This window comes from Eutrigla gurnardus (assembly GCF_963514095.1).
Source record: "Eutrigla gurnardus genome assembly, chromosome: 16".
NCBI classification, from domain to species: Eukaryota; Metazoa; Chordata; class Actinopteri; order Perciformes; family Triglidae; genus Eutrigla; species Eutrigla gurnardus.
Genome location: NC_139927.1, coordinates 15,012,791 through 15,029,791, shown reverse-complemented (window position 1 = coordinate 15,029,791; position 17,001 = coordinate 15,012,791). Strand labels below are relative to the sequence as shown.

The window sequence follows — 17,001 nt, the reverse complement described above, 5'->3', positions numbered from 1 at the left end:
AACAGTGATTCAATTAATTTCACTAATATTTGACAAATACAAACCTAAAAATGTGTCGACCTAAAAAGATTATTGTGGCGCATGGTAGGCATGTAGGCGAACCTCCCAGCATGCACTGGGAAAACAGTAAGTTTTATTTTCTGTGTATGAATCCATTGTTACAGCATTTTATGTCGTGTTCTGCAAAGTTTCTACCTTTTTAGTTACATCTGCACAGCATGTCTGCGGCAAACAAGAGGAACAATTTAGAAAATGACTTATAGTGGCCGGAGCCGACTGTTTCCTGTCCTCCGTCCTCAATCCTCCTCCTCCATCTGTAGCCCTGCTCCCTCTCCTCACAACAGATTAGACCGGTCTAAAAAGAGATTAAGATAGATATCCAGAAAATTCATTCTCCACGGCTGGTAAATAACCTTTACTTGGCCGTGTGCGACTGAATGTGTGTGGATACGTCTGCAGATATGTAAGGCGCTTTACTTGGGCACAGCAGGAGGATAGCAGAGATGGCCAAAAGGGGAAAAGGGAGGGGGGGTTCTTCTCTTTTTGTCCCTCCAGCAAAGCCAATTTTCTCACTGAGTGAATGGGATCATGAGGATAGAAGCTTTCTGTCGGCTCCACCCAACACCATGTGTGTGCTTGTATGTGTGTTTGTGAGTGTGTGTGCATATGGCTAAGCTTTCAGTGGCCCGTAGTGCAGGTTGTTGTGCTGACCTGCACAGCGAGAGGTCAGAGATGGGATTACACAGTGGGCGGCTTTGTGTCAATGAGCTTGGCCCTGTGAGAGAGTACGTCTGTATCAGAGCCAGGTATTGATAGAGTGTTCAAACAGCTTAATACAGATGGATCTATCCATCTATACCAAATGCTTCCAAATCATCAAATCATCCAGGCTAGCCGTACAATAGACCGTAGTTTATCTGTACGAAGTATTGGCCGGTATTCAGTAAAAATGTGTTTGGGAGATCGGGATTAATGCTTTCTAGGCACCGATTTGTTAATGTTGATTTGTTAAAGTTAATTATAATGTTGTCATGGTATGTTAAAATTGAATCTCGTAAAATGCAGTTCTTTGTGAGAAACTTGAATTAATACAGTTGCTGGAGCAAGGAAGGAAGCTGCTTTGTCTGTTGTTGGTAAGTCAGAAACTAATTGTAGATTTGGGTTCAGGCATTGTGTGAGTAAAGCTAGTTGCAACATTAGTCTTGTGCTGATAGCTTCTGATCGTAGCACTGTTGCTCTTGAACTACTAGTTTACTCAGATGAGGACCTAACACTTGTTGTGGTTTCCTTGTTTCCTTCTTTTGACAAATGTACTTATTGTAAGTCGCTTTGGACAAAAGCGTCTGCTAAATGACCTAAATGTAAATGTAAATGTTGCTTGAAGGCTTCTTTCACACCAATAAAAAATAGATGTTAGAGGGGGATTTATGAGTTACGTTAAACACAGGATGTTCAACTAGGAGACCGGTCCTTAAGATACATTAGTGATTGTTGTAACGCATTTTTCATACTTGTGTTAGATTTGCTTAGTTTATGTAATTATTTTAAGTATTTTTCTTAAAACCAAGTGGTTTTGTTGCCTAAACCTACATAAGTGGTTGTATTGTCTAAACCTAACTATGTGGTTTTATTGCCTAAACCTAAGTTTATATACTCATTTTAAGCCCAACCTTGATGTTTTTCCTAAACTTAAGTAATTGTGTTGCCTTAACCTAAGCTGGGGTTGTCATTTGATTCACAAAGTTATTATTTTAGCGACCACCATGTTGAAACTCAACGTGTTTGTAGCTGATTTACACTGGGAAGCTGACCGTCATGGAGAGAGGAAAGTGATTCAGTGCGATACGAGGATAACAGTGCACATTGGTCAGCGTCTCTGCAATACATTTATACTGTTAAACTCTGCTGTACACACCAAGAAACAGTTGTGTAACAAATGAAAAACAAACATAAAAATAGCACTGAGAGAGGGGACCAAACCCTGGCTTTCTCACCTCTGTACAGCTGGCCAATCGTGGCCTGACGTGGGTGTGATGTGGGATTGATGTTTTCACAAAGTTGCATCATCATTCATAGACTGTATAGTGCAATCACGTCTACAGCTTCTTGGCACTTTGCTGTCAGCCTCTCCACTCAAATAGTTGTCAATTTCATTTTTTCCTGGAAGTCTTTTGAATTACATTCTCACTCCTACATTCACATTTTTAGACGTGTGGTTGGTATCTGGTGCCTCCTGGGTTCTAACTGCTTCAGTTTTTACCTTTCATAAGAAGAATGCAAAGGAGCAAAATCTCTCACAGATCCATCCATCCCCTGTTGTAGTTCTTTTTAGGAACATGGAAGGACTGGATCCTATCCCACCAAATAGTACAGACACTCTTGACAGGTCAGCAGTGTATGAACATTAATATATTCAGTGCAGTTTGGTGCCTTCAAGTCATCAGAGTTGTAATGACTCTGGGAGGCAGCAAGAACATCTGAAGGGAATCCACAAGAACACGAGAAGGAACATGCAGAATACTTGCATTTTTAATCAACAATTTAATCAAGCGTGCTCAGTGTCAACGAATCAGAATATATAGAGAGACATGGATTAAAAAGCTGCATGCTATACACTCGCATATTTGTGAACAAGAAACTCACATGACAATCATACAAGATTTCACCATTTGGTGGATGCTTTTAAGTCTCAATGCTTGACTTGTGTGTATTTTAAGCACAACACGTCCCAATGGATATCAAACCCTAACCATGTCTGTTAGTGCCTTCTTCTATTAACTCAGATACAAAAATAATACATTAAAGTAGAAATCTTCAACAGGGGGTCCTGGACCCCGAGGAGGTCTGCAGAGTTACTGCAGGGGGTCCCCGAAATGATTTGATCCCAAGCATTATTTCTTCAAAAAATATAAATATGTCCAAAAATACACATTAACATGAATACAACCTGCTAAACAATAATAAATCGTCGTATTTATTCAATGTTATGAGGTGAAATTGTGATGTAGAAATGCCAAAATAGAATTGAAATATGTTCTGTAAATATATGAATCTGTCAACAATTATTATTTTTAATGACTTAGCATTGTCATCGTACATCATTACAAAGTACTTTTATACCTGGCACTATAAGCTGCACGACACATTATTATTTACCGGTTTAATTAGCAACCCAATTTTATATGATATGTAATAAGGGGTCCGGTCCCTCCACCGTGTCACTATAGGCTTAGGGTTCTCCTTGGCCTGAAAAACGTTGAAAAAAAGACTTCTGTACTAAAGAATGGATTAAAAACCAGCAGCAAAGTCCAGCTTTCTATCCGTTTCTTATCTCTGCTTCTATCCGCCTGCTGCAGAATGACGTGGGATGGAGAACATAGAGAGCTGTGTGCGTGCACACGCTCGATGGGTGTCTGATTGGACATCACAATCTCAGGAGGCGGTCTGTCACCGAGGGTTGCTCTCGGCTGCCTTTTTTCTTCATGCATGTGTGAGTTTGTGTCATATGTGTGTGTGTTTGTGTTGTTCTGCCTGTAGGTGTCCGCTCTGCATTCAGTTCAAGCAGAGTGTCACGTCTGAATCCTACCGCTATCAGCTGTCGTATGAGCCTCTCAGGAAATATTTATGTACATTTAAGTAGTAATCAATGTGTAATCCAGCAAGGCAAGGGTAGGAAAAATGTAAGCACACTGTTGGAAGTCTGAGAGCCAGTCAACCCTGCAGCTTTGATTCGCCCCGCTGGCTGAACTGGAGCTTACCGCTAACAGCATCTCCCGGACCCGAGGCACGCTCTACTACCAGCGAAGTAGGCTCCTGGCGGCGGGGAGGATGAGGCAACAGTGCCATTCACTTTCTCGATAAACAAACAAACTATCTCACACAAACACACACACACACACACACACACACACACACACACACACACACACACACACACACACACAGGCCTGAGGACACTCGCTGTCTCCTCTCGAGGTTAAAGTGGTACAGGCCTGGGCTAGCTGGTTAGCATGCTTATTACAGTAAATACCTGTTTAATACAACGCCTAGACGTCTTGGACATAACGCCAGCACTGTCAGCTCTCCGCATTTTTTTAATAATGTCGACACATTGCACCTATTAACTTGTGTTGCAGGAAAGGAAATGCTCGAGAGCTGTACACATACAATTAAAAGGAAGTAAGACAGCCTCCCGTCTCACTCACTCCTCATCCCACTAAGTCCTTCTTCCTCTCGTCGATGTAAAACCACTTTCTCGTGCCAGCCATCTACCTAATGTCACGCACTTCTCCTCTTTCTGTTCTACTTTCCATTATCTGAGCAACTGGCTAAGTTGCAACTGGCTGTCTTTCTTCATGCCTCTTAGGTAATTCTCGTCCCATTCAGTGTTCTCGACAAAGCCTCGAGACGTGGTTTGTGTGGAGGGATCTCCGGTGTGCATCTGGATTCGGTGGGGTTCGGTCTAATTACAGTGTGACGCATGTTAATTGAGGACAAATGAGGGCAGCCTGAGACAGAACAAACGGAACATATTTCAACATGTCAGACAGCAAAGCCCCACCTGTCTTTGGTACTCTTTGGTAAAGTTGCACACAGATTCTTAGTATTCATACAGTTATGCTTACTCATTAAGAACATTATTATGTGGATCCAGAGGGGTCCTGGTTGCGGGCCTTGTTAACACCCTCAACATAAGAGCCAGAGGTGGACGTATAAGGAAGGGAAGCAGAGTTAGTATCAGTGATGGGGGACTGGGCTCTCTGGGCTTGTCACATTAAGGCTTTTCACACACATGTGTTTCTTTACCACGGGCTACCCTAAATCCCATGCAGGAGAAGGCCCACAGCTAGCTAACCTAATTTTATTCATTCCTCATTATCCATTCACTCGGGGCTAACAGTAACTGTTATGAATCACGCTTTAACAAACTGCTGACAGCACGCAACTTGTTTCAAGTAGTTTGGACATGAAACATTTAATTGGTTGGAGCCTCGACTCACACTAGCGCTCCTGACGTTGTGTTCTGGGGGGGTTACACCAAAGGTTAACGGCTGCATTCACGTGTACGTCACATGCACACATGTTGGACTTGATAAAGTGTATCTGGCTCTTCTTTACTTTCAGGAAATCTTTACGAAGCTGCCACCGATGCTTGTGGGAAAATGAAGTAAAGGAGCAAGCAGCTGTTGGAGTCACAGCTCTGTCAGCCATATGGCGCTGCAACGCATCACAACATCCTGTACATCTAGACTTTCCCCGTTCAAAACTTCAGTGTTTGAACTTTCACTCGTCTGCTAGCCTGTCAGTCACAATCTGCCTACTGGCTTCTCTACATCTGTAGTTTTTATTCTTGTTCTGATAATGCTGCTTTTATGTTAAAGGGGACATATTATGCAAAACTGACTTTTTCCTTGCTTTAGTTTGTATATTTGCGTATCCGGGGTGTCTCCCGACCCCTTTAACATGAGTTTTGACAACTAAGTCAATATTTAGTAACTGGCAGAGTCAGGAATTTAGTCTCTAAACGAGCCGTTTGGATTTTTACCGTATTGTGACGTCACAATCCGGTCTTTTGCATATTCTTGCATAGTCATTGCATATTCATGGTATATCCCCGCCCACATTACGCCGGCTACCTGAACAAGGATCCGCCATTTTTTCTTACTCGCTTCACTTGTACTCGACAGCCTAACCGCCACCATGTACAAGCCGAAAGCCAAGCACTGCTGCTCTGTCATCGGATGCACGGGTCCTCATATGTCGCTACATCGCCTCCCAAACAAAGAGGATTTAAAAGCGAAGTGGCTAAATTTTGTTTACCAGGGAAACGTCCCAGCGTCATTGAGCAAAAATGTCCTGGTCTGTGCGAATCACTTCACATCGGACTGTTTCTCCAACCACGGACAGTATACCGCTGGATTGGCAACAAGACTGCTCCTAAAAGATGGATCCATACCCACTGTCCGTGCCGACGCCACCGATGTTGCAACTGTAAGTATTTACAAAAACAGTATAGTTTGTGTTACTTTGGTCATTTAGCACATGAGCTAATGCTAACCGTCGTGTTAGCCGAATGAGGCTGAGCTAACATTACATGTGAAGTGTTCAACGTTGTGCTTACTGGCAGTCGGATTCACTATAGTGTTAATGTTACCAAACGTTAATTTGTCATATCAGCACTCTTTTAAAACATGACGGTGATTTGAGAAAATGAATTAGGACATTGAGATTGTATCGCTTCGAACCGGCCTTGAACCCCTGCTCGGCCATGAACATGGCGAGGAGACGGGTGAAATGTCTCTGTTGTTCGCGGACGGTGAGCCATTGTTCCGCTGTGAACACGCAGGGAAGATTGTTTTAATTGGTCTTAGTAATTCGCGGACGGTGAGCTACTGTTTCGCCGTGAACACGCAGAGGACACGGTATAAAATGGTCTTTTATTCCCGACAAGCTAGCTATGTTCATTACTTAGCATGTTGTGCTAAATGGCTGTGTGTTTGTTTACATGCAACTACAGCTGTAGCGTTGTCAGGAGTTCACGGACGGTGAGCTACTGTTCCGCCGTGAACACGGAGAGGACACGGTATAAAATGGTCTTTTATTCCCGACCAGTTAGCTATGTTCATTACTTAGCATGTTGTGCTAAATGGCTGTGTGTTTGTTTACAAGCAACTACAGCTGTAGCGTTGTCAGGAGTTCACGGACGGTGAGCTACTGTTCCGCCGTGAACACGGAGAGGACACGGTATAAAATGGTCTTTTATTCCCGACCAGTTAGCTATGTTCATTACTTAGCATGTTGTGCTAAATGGCTGTGTGTTTGTTTACAAGCAACTACAGCTGTAGCGTTGTCAGGAGTTCACGGACGGTGAGCTACTGTTCCGCCGTGAACACGCAGAGGACACGGTATAAAATGGTCTTTTATTCCCGAGCAGTTAGCTATGTTCATTACTTAGCATGTTGTGCTAAAGGACTGTGTTGGCAGTCGAAATAGTTCCTGTGCGTTTGTATACATGTAACTACAGCTCTAGCGTAACCTATTGGCATGAGAGACCAGACATGAGAGCACCAAAGCGTTATCTGCAATAAAGCAGTCACTACTTTGTTTTGTTTCCGGAGACAGGGGCTACCTGCTAGATATCTGCTGTGCTACTATCAGTTATATGCAGGCATGGACACAGAAAAGTTTGCTTCACAAATGTCTATTGCTAATCATCATTTCTGTCTACATATTTTTATTTTTCATGTAACATGAGAAAGCAGACACATAACCTATTGCTTCTTTTTGTGTTTAGACAAGTACAACTGTACAGCAGCCTGTAGTGCATCATGTTGCCTGCCAGACAGACCAACCAGTGACATGCAACGTTGGCACACAGCTTTCCATGAGAACTCTCCAGCCTCACTTCAGAAGCACAGGTTTGTTGCCCAAAAGCATATCATGTCATGTTAGTCACTATGTTTCTATATAGTGTAATTTTAGTTTTACTCTGTTATGAATATGGAGTGGCTAATGAAAAATATATTTTCATCTATCAAAGGCACACAGAAATCAGTGTCCTGTGCTGATGTTGGTGTTGGCACCTCAACCATTGCCTTCTCAACTCGTCAACCATTTTTAACATCAACCCCAATAAAAAGACCAAGTAAAAGGGCTCGCTTGGAACTGGAGGAGGAGGAAGAGGAGAATCCATTGGAGGGTAGTTCATCCATGGAAATTCCCGACCCCAAGGATTCTACATATGATCCAGAGGACTCTGTCAGAGTCAGCAGATGTGACGTGAGTTAATAACCTCAGAATTCCTTTTATTCCCTACATGTTTTTACATAATTTGTCTCAAGCTGTGTGGGAGTTACTAATTTCTCTTTTGATTATTTTGTTTTTCTACTAGACTGGAGCCTTCCTGCCCTGTTCATAAGACACCAACGTATATTGTCTATGAAAAGTGTCTGATGGAGCTGTTTGAGGTGTGCCCTGTCTGTCAGCGTGTGTCAGACGTGCAGACAAGAAGGGTCGGCACATTCATCTCTGTAGAACAAACATGCCCACATTGTCAGTTCTTCAGAAAATGGAACAGCCAGCCAATTCTGGGAAGCACACCTGCAGGAAACCTCCAGCTCTCAGCTGCAATATACACCACAGGTGCATCTTTCTTCAAACTTGAAAAGGTAATAGATTTAGTCATCACTATGTAAATGTATTATTTTTGCATATCATATTGCTAAATGTTGTATAGAGCAGTACTTATGACACATCTTGTCTGTCTGTCCTCAGATCTTCCGGGCAATGCAGCTGAAGATGTTTCAGTATGACACATTTAGGCGTCATGCACGGACGTTCATAGAGCCTGCAATCATACACACGTGGAAGACTGTGCAGAACGGGATGATGGAGCAGCTTAGTCAACAGGAGAGTGTTATCCTGGGTGGCGACCTAAGGGCTGACTCACCAGGTATACAAGACTCTCTGATCAATTTTACTCTAATGTTTTTGTTTAGAGAAGTGTTTACGATGAAGTACAACAAATTGATAGGTAAGATTAAATTTCTGTGATATTCTACATTTATTTTTGAAGGCCACTCTGCCAAGTTTGGCAGTTACTCAATGATGGACCTGAGGAGCAACACTATTGTCGACATACAGCTGGTTCAGGTGAGTGAAATGGTGTGATCTTTATTCAAGATAACTAATCTGTGTTTAATGACTGCTTTTAAGAATCATATATTTAATAGACTTTTGTCCTGTTTTTCTGATCAGAGCAACGAAGTCGGGGGAAGCTACCACATGGAAAAAGAAGGTCTGAAGAGGAGCCTTGCTCTCCTGGAGGCATGTGGTGTTACATTGGACAGCATTGTCACAGACCGTCACCCTCAGATCCAGAAGTTCCTGAGGGAGGCCAATGTGACACAGTACTACGATGTCTGGCACATGGAAAAAGGTAGGAGTACAATCAAGATAAAATGCCCTTGCTCACAGGTCCACACATTATATTATCCTATTATCATAATCACTAATATGTTACATGGGTTAGAGTTATTTTGTAATCAACTTATACTGTTTATCTGAATGTGACAAATATTGTTTTATTAGGACTGTCCAAGAAACTGGTCAAGATAGCCCAGAACAAAGAATGCGAAAAGCTGAAGAAGTGGCTTCGAAGCATAAAGAACCATGTGTACTGGACAGCAGCCTCCTCTACTTCAGGGCCAGAGAGAGTGGCTAAGTGGACCTCCATTCTCAACCATGTCCAAGACATCCACACACATCCAGATCCTGCTTTCCCCCAGTGCTTGCATCCACAGCGCACCTCAAGGGACAAGAGCAAATGGTTGAAAGCAGGTAGATAAAAACAAAATTGTGAATAAAATGTTTTTTTTTAATATCTAAAAGATGTTTAACAGTTTGAATTCATGTGATTTCTTTTTTCCAGGGACACCAGCTTTCTGCAGGTTAGAAAAGGCACTGATTAACAAGAGAATCCTGAGAGATGTTGAAAAGCTCAGCCCTCACTATCAGACCTCATCGCTGGAGGCATTCCACAGTGTCATTTTGCGGTTTGCACCGAAGAATGTTGTCTTCCCATACCTTGGAATGTTATGCAGGTAATAAAACTACCAGTATCTGTTTATTTCATTATAATTTAGTTTGTTTGCTATCTTTCTAACTACTATTTTTCCACCCAAGACTCTACCTGGCTGCCCTGCATTATAATGAAAATGCTGGCCGACCTCAGGCAACATCGACAAGAGGAGAGCTGCTCTACAGAGTCAACTTCCCAAAGTCAAAACGCGGAGAATGCACTGCAAAGCCTGTGAAAGCAGAGCCAACATTCCGTAAGTTTTACAGTCTTTTATTTAAACTCCACAAATAAAAAGTAAACATGAACATACAGGCATATCACAGAATGTTGAAAATAAACACAAACAAATAAAATCTGAATTCTTTTTACATGGTTTTCAAAAGAAATAATAAATAAGGAGAATGTATAAATATGAAGTAATTAGGTGAAATAACAAGAGAAACTTTACACAAGGCTTTTTGGTTCTAGTGCAACTTTCCTGTAAACATACATCTTTGTTTATTGCACTACAGATTACGTTGATGCACTGTTGGACCTCATCTTTGATAAGGTTTTCCAGGACCCTGCCCCATATGTGAACGAGGTGCTGAAGCTTAAAATCCCTGAAGACCTCTCGGCTCAGTTTGACCGACCTGACAAGCTGACCGTTATAGCAGGTTATGTGTCGAGGTTCAACCAAGGACAGGTCTGAACCCAACATACTGTCCTTCTGCATCAGGGAACTCTGCACGAATCCTCAGCACCACGCAGGCGGGCAGCACAACTCTCACTCCCCGGCCCAGAAAGCCCCAGCACCAGCTTACAAAGCTTCTGTAGGCTAGGTATCTATATTGGCTGGACACAATGTAATATAAAGTCAGCACTGAATGTTCACGTCCATGGCAATAAGATACTTTCATTGTTATTATTTTTATATTGATATTGAAGTACAAAGTTCAACTGTTCCACTTCAGTAATTTATCTTCCTATTGTTTTTATTATTTCATATGTCTACACATGTTTACAATGTAAACAATGTTGTACAATGTACAATGAGAATGTACAATAAACAATCTTTACTTACTGTTCTGTGTGTTTTCATTGTTTGATATGTAATTTTCATGTTAACTAGATGGATAGATAGATAGCTAATTAGATATACATTTGTTGATCACAAGCTGGGATCTCAGTAAAAAATAATAAGGATAAACTATAACCATAAACTATAAGCAATGTAAGATAGAGGAAGCACCTACGTACTTTTGAGCATAACATTTTTGCGATAAATTAATAGTATTTATGTGACTGAAAGCTTACTGCACAATTCCCCTGAGACGTAAAGGTCCATAGTCTGCCCGATAAATGTTTAGTGCATTCTGCAGTGAAAATACATTCAGGCAGACAGGTTCGAGGCCAGGATGGTCCACCATGCATGTTGGTGGCTCAGGAAGCTGCTGTAGTCTTCGTGTAACCTATAAATTATGAAAGATAAGTGAGTGACAATGGATGATAGAAAAGAGAGACTGCAAAATTACAACCATGTTTGCACAGTGTTCACACTTACTTGTGATATTTCAGTACAGCATATATTCTCAGGTTCTGTAGGCATTTGTTCACAATTGCCACAGGAACACCTATTTTTTAGCAGAATTGTATTATTGATTGGAAACTACGATAGCTAAGCAATCACGTCGTGTTGTTTCTTTTGTAATATTTATTTAAAGTTTATAAACCGGTATATTTCGAGGTAACAAACTTAACTACTAACCACTGAGAAACATCCATGTTCAATCTTGGCTGCTGACTTTCTTCTGGAGCCTCTTCTTGTTCTGGGTCGGACTCCGGCTCGAACAGGTAAGGTTGCACCGCAGTTTGTTGACCGGCAGCCATTTCTCCCCCGAATCAACCGTTGTTATGGTTACAAAATGGCGTCCTCACGTCTTACGCCCGGCAGGAAGAGGTGGGCGGTGCCAAGACCGTTTGGGCGGCGCACGCAGTAGCTCATTAGAATTTAAAGGGAAAGTCACTGAATCCGACCGCTGAAAGCAGGGCTGTGAAACTGGTATGTTGAGAACCCTGCTGTGCTCAATCCTTGGGTTTTTTCGACCAAAGCATGTTACTATCATTCCATTTAGACATCAAAGACCCATGTCAACAAGCAGAAATGAGCATAATATGTCTCCTTTAAGAATTCACTGTAATGGATTAACAGCTATTAACTGGGAGATGTACATAATCATGTATTGCAAATATCCGACCCGTAATGATGGTGAAAACTTGAAAGATATTCACAGACGCTGGTGTCACTTGTCATCGGGAACTACAGAAGTTTCCAAATGCTGGATAACTCTTCTCGGTTGAGCATGAATAAATAGTTTGGGACAACAGTGAAACAAGGGAAATTGACATGAGCATTGTAATAAAACAACACAACAATAAATAAGGATGTTGACAATGTGTGGTCCACACCTCATCAAGCACGACCTTTGTTTCTGAAAGCTTCAAGGACCCCAACCAAAGTTATCCGAAACAGCATTAGTGATCAGTAACGATATATTCCACTGTGGTGCTGTGTTGTCCTGAGCCAGCCGGCACCGTTTCTTGTGCCATCTGATCAATCAGTGACAATAAAAAGGAAATAAATTAAGGCCTGGCAACGGGAACCTTCGACTTCAGCTAATTCCTGTTGTTCAAGGCACAGAAATCCATGGAGCAACCGTGTGGGTGCCAAATTAGTCAAACACAGATCTGTCCAGTGTGCAAGCTCGACCCGTTTCTGTTTCTCCAGGAGGAAGCCAACCGCAATAACAAGGACGGCGCGGTGGCCATTTATTATCGGAATAAACACTGGAGCAGCAGCAAATGTCGCGTTTCATGGTGAACTCCGACATGTCGTCTTGTATGGATAATTTCATTACTAAGGAGAAGAAAGAGAGAAAGTCAAATCATGAGGATATATTGTCATGTGTAGGTTTGTTCCTGGTATTAATTAATCAAAGCAAGCTCTTTGCACAGCCTAAAGTCATAACAACAGCTCTACATACCACCAGGACTGTGTGGGGCCATCACTTTGGCTAATTCAGCCAGCTCAAGCAAATAACATTCTGACAAAACTTTAACCTTGTAAACGAATGATTCTCCCTCTTTAGCTTCAGGTCACATGTAGACAAACAATCTATTGTAATATCAGTCCTGAATATAAGAAATTACGACCTAATGTGGCCTTTTTGTCAATGAAGACAATGGGATTATTAATTATATCTGCAGTTCATGCTCCAAAATCTGGTTCGCTCCTAAAACCTTTAATTTATCATTGAGATAAATGTCCCTGCAGTCCAATCATCACCGTTTCTCTGCACCACTGGTCTGTAAGGAGGTCCGCGACACACCTGAGAATCCAGCCTCTGCTTCGGTTTTTCCAGTGACGGGATTTTAAATTTAATCTGCGTCATTCTAAGGGATGAGGGAGGCAGCTGGGACACTCATCCCAGCCATCACCAGATTACTCTGTCAGACACAACTAAAGGAGATTGGGATTAGTCTTCATCACAATCAAGCCTCCTCATTGTTGATCGTTATAATCGTTCCAGGATAAGGGGTTGGCTGGAGGATGAAAAGCTCCGCTTAAAGTGAAGAACAGTACATTTTAAATGTAGATCTTCACAACAAGGAGTTGTTGATTCTCACTGTGATCTGAAATCCAATCAATTCATAAAAGACTTACACAAGAGTCGTATAGTGTTTAGAGTGAGTGTACGTAGTTTTTTCAAATCATGGCTGCCAAGGTTATGAGTTTGTTCACACTGGAGAAATGGTAGAATACACTCAAAACAGCCAGTATACACATTAAGGCTAAATGTCTAGAGTCGTAGTCTGATTGATTATTTCCTGTTAGTAAAAGGAAAATTGAAGAAGGTCAAGTTCTTGAATGCTAACTGCAAATCAGGAAACAATAAAGATGATATCATTATTATTATGTAAAACAAGTGTATACACAACATCTGTCTCTCCGCTTTCTTTCTTCTATCGTTTTTAAATGTCTTCCCTGGCTTCCTTTCAATTACTTTACTGCATAAATCAAAAGACATTGTCTTTTCCCAGACAATGTCTTCCTTCCTTCCTCTTTTTCTGTGTTTCTCTCTTGCAGCTGTCTGTCCTTTCTCTGTCCTTCCCTGCTTGAAGCACTTAGCTTTGATTAGTAGGAGAACTGGAAGCCTTTCATTATGTTCATCTCCCCGTGCATTGTTTACTTCCTGCCGTCCGGCGGTCCTTCCTTTCTCTGGTGGATGAGGTTACATGCTGTGGTCCTTGAAAGCCTGGCAGTCGGTTGCATGCAGCCGCTACCAGCTGTACTCTTACTGATCACATTTTCTTTAAAAGGCCCGGGTCCCTTAGAGCCAAAGCCAGACGGACCAACTCGGAGAGAGACAGACCGACGCCTCAACCTGGCCCCTCTCTCTGCCTTTTCGACTGCTTATCTATTATCCACCTTGAACCAAAAAAAAAAAAGGAAAATCTCTGGATTCCTACAATTCATCTTGTAAACACTACTGAATACCATTCAGCAAAGACTGCTGACAGTGTCTGAGATCAAGGATGAAAAAACTTTAACTGAAAGCTGTTAAAATGTCAGATGGATGGTGAATGTTGAAAGCTGACAAATCAGCTGATTTGGCTTATACTGGAACCTTAAATGCTTTCACCAAGTTAAACTTCAGCTACTTTACTACTTCTGGGCTCTGAAACTTCACTTCAAATACTTCCAGTTTTCCTACTTCAAGTCAAGGGGCTTAAATGGTCTCTAAGGTCACATCTAATCGTTGTTATCACTCTTTCTAGTCAGCTGACAGCTCTCGCTCAGCTCTCGCTCTCTTTCTCTGCTCTGAGGTCTCTTTGGCTTTGAGGGCTGGATATCTTCTCAGCGGTTCAGATGCAGTCTCATCTAATAGATACTCCAAATGGGGAATTACACAATGCCGAGCAGCGTTCAATTAGTCCATTATATAATACAAATATCCAAATGTACCTGCAGTAGAGCTCCACTTCATCTGTAAAAGCTTTTTAACATGAGTGTTTCCAAAATCCCTGGTTTTATGCATGTGAAAGAAAATCGGAAAAGTGGATTTAGCTGATTTGAGTGTGCAAAATCACATTCTAGTTTCTAGTTCACAATCAAGAAATAATAATAGCATAGATACCGATCATAGAAAACTATTATTTACCATTCACCATTACTTATATTACCAAGGGGTAAGCTTAGCTTAACACATATCACAGACGTTAAGCTGAAAGCTAAAAAGATTAGTCTGATCAATGTTGTTGTCGAGTAAATCGACACAACATTAAAATTAAACTGTGATTGCAAACTGAAGATCTTTGGATTTTGGGCTTCTGTTTGTGAAAACAAGACATTTGGAGCCACTGGACCAGGCAGGCGTTGGTGCCTGTTCTTTTGCCCCCCAAAACACTAAACACCAGCAGGCCAACCCAGCAGTCTTTCAACCCGACATCAGCAGTTGTTTAGAGGCGCACCACAGGGCGTATTCAGTCATCTTCAGTCCTCTGAGGCCACCCATCAGCCACCCCTCTACCTGCTCCATCCTTCAGGGGACCCTGACCTGCAGCTGAAGGACAGCGACCTCTCAAGGCTCTGATGCCATGCAGGAGGAGGTCTTGAACTGATTGAACTGACTCATGAGGAAAGTAATGGATCTAAGAGTGACTACTGAGAAATGATGAGTCACAGTTGGCCTCCAGTGTTTCACACCCGTCAAAGTTCAGATGATCAGCATGCAGCATTCATCACGGTTGTGTTTGAAACACTTCATTACAAGATTTTTCTTCTGCGTTTGGCTAAACTATGTTTTGCAGCTGTTAATTGTTGAATTATTATTTTTTTTATATATTTTTCACCTTTTTTCCCCAACCGAGGAGGTCATGTTTTCAATATGTCATCTGTTTTGTCAGCAGGATTACGCAAAATCTACTGGTCTGAATTTCTGACACATGGCTCCAATTATGGAGTGCATTAGCTCTGGCAGAGGTCTGCACTCTCTGAGAGCCCTTTTAGTTTTTAGGCCTGTGATTGGCTGGTTGAACAAACAAATCTTGACTGGAGTTTGACTAAAGCCACCAGAGCCAAAAAGCCTTCATATTGATCACACAGATTAATAATTCAAGACATTTACTAAGCACAAAATGTTCATTGTTCCCTTGTTCCAGCTTCTAAACTGTGAGGAGTTGCTGATTTTCTGTCTCTTTTGTCTAAATGTGATAGAAATCCTAATTTCTTCTGAGTTTGACAAAACCTTGTGCGAAAAAGAAACTGCAATTTTGGAATATTTTCTATTTTTCCCACCCTTTTCTGACATTTACTAGACCAACTTAGACCAAATTAAACATTGAATCCCGAAAGTAATCAGCAGGTTAATCGCCGATATAAATACTTTTTAGTTGCAGCCTTAGTGCTATTTATGGCCCACTTGAAGTAGTTTAGATTTGAAATGAATGTGGAGAGACACACACACTCAAAGGCTTACACGGTCATATCTTGGCTTTGGGAATTACCAACAGTGATGAATAAATGAAATACTTTGGTTTAATATTGAGGCTGTTGTCTACAAAGGATGTGTAAAGCCATAAACTAGTCGATAACCCGGTGCCCCAACACCCAGTATGTGACAAATAAGAAATAATGTTGCTGCAGATTTTCTGTGTGCATCGAAGCGCTGACACACTCGTTGACGTTTTGCTACCAGAGACCGCCGGGTACGACTCCAGCCGGCAACATCTCGCCCTGCTAATAAAGAAGCACTTAGACTCTGCTCTGCTCACCACTACCATGATGCTGTAGATTAGGACAGTGTGCATGTGTATATAAGTACAGATTGCAGCAGAAGTGTCAACAGCAGAAAGATAAAAGTGAGTTGGAGAAAAAGAAATCCTTGGGGCATGGCTAGAAACAGAAATAAACCCTGGAGATCCGTTTTCATAGAATAAATAAATACTTTGTAGGTCCAGGTTTTACTTCTTTTTAAAGATCTCTTCAGTGTAGTTTATCATACATTAAGAGGATGATGCGTGTAATTAAAAGACTAGAGGAGATACTATGGAGAAAGGGAGTATGACAGAAAATCCCTGCACTGGCGGAGTGAAACACGGTCTAAGTGTGATTCCCTGCTGATGTCATTTTCACAGCCAGTCGTCACTAAGCATGATCACATATGCTCACGCACACGGGGCTCGACTGGCGCTTTGATGAAGACCCATGGAAGTTCTCATGAAATAGAAGTCTTTCAACAGTACACGGTGAAACAGTTTTCAGTATCTGACTGAGGCACCTTGTAGGCAACCTTCGTTGTACCAATTATCCCACCGACATTCAAGTGCATTCCTGTGGGAAAAATGAAATAACTTGATACTTTCTATTTAGTTTTACTCAA

At 41.7% G+C, this 17,001-nt stretch overlaps 2 protein-coding genes across 2 annotated transcripts in view; one reads left to right on the top strand and one right to left on the bottom strand.

Moving 5' to 3' along the window:
* Window positions 1-17,001, bottom strand: part of man1a1 (mannosidase, alpha, class 1A, member 1) — a 132,167-nt gene that overhangs the window by 51,505 nt on the left and 63,661 nt on the right. The window lies entirely within an intron of this gene.
* LOC311027043 (uncharacterized protein) lies at window positions 7,324-10,624 on the top strand. Its single transcript, XM_084030809.1, has 10 exons — window positions 7,324-7,418; window positions 7,541-7,779; window positions 7,892-8,168; window positions 8,275-8,452; window positions 8,576-8,652; window positions 8,758-8,938; window positions 9,091-9,339; window positions 9,431-9,602; window positions 9,685-9,833; window positions 10,093-10,624. The coding sequence occupies exons 2-10, from the start codon at window positions 7,742-7,744 to the stop codon at window positions 10,269-10,271; spliced, it is 1,500 nt and encodes a 499-aa protein (XP_083886935.1). The 5' UTR covers window positions 7,324-7,418; window positions 7,541-7,741; the 3' UTR covers window positions 10,272-10,624.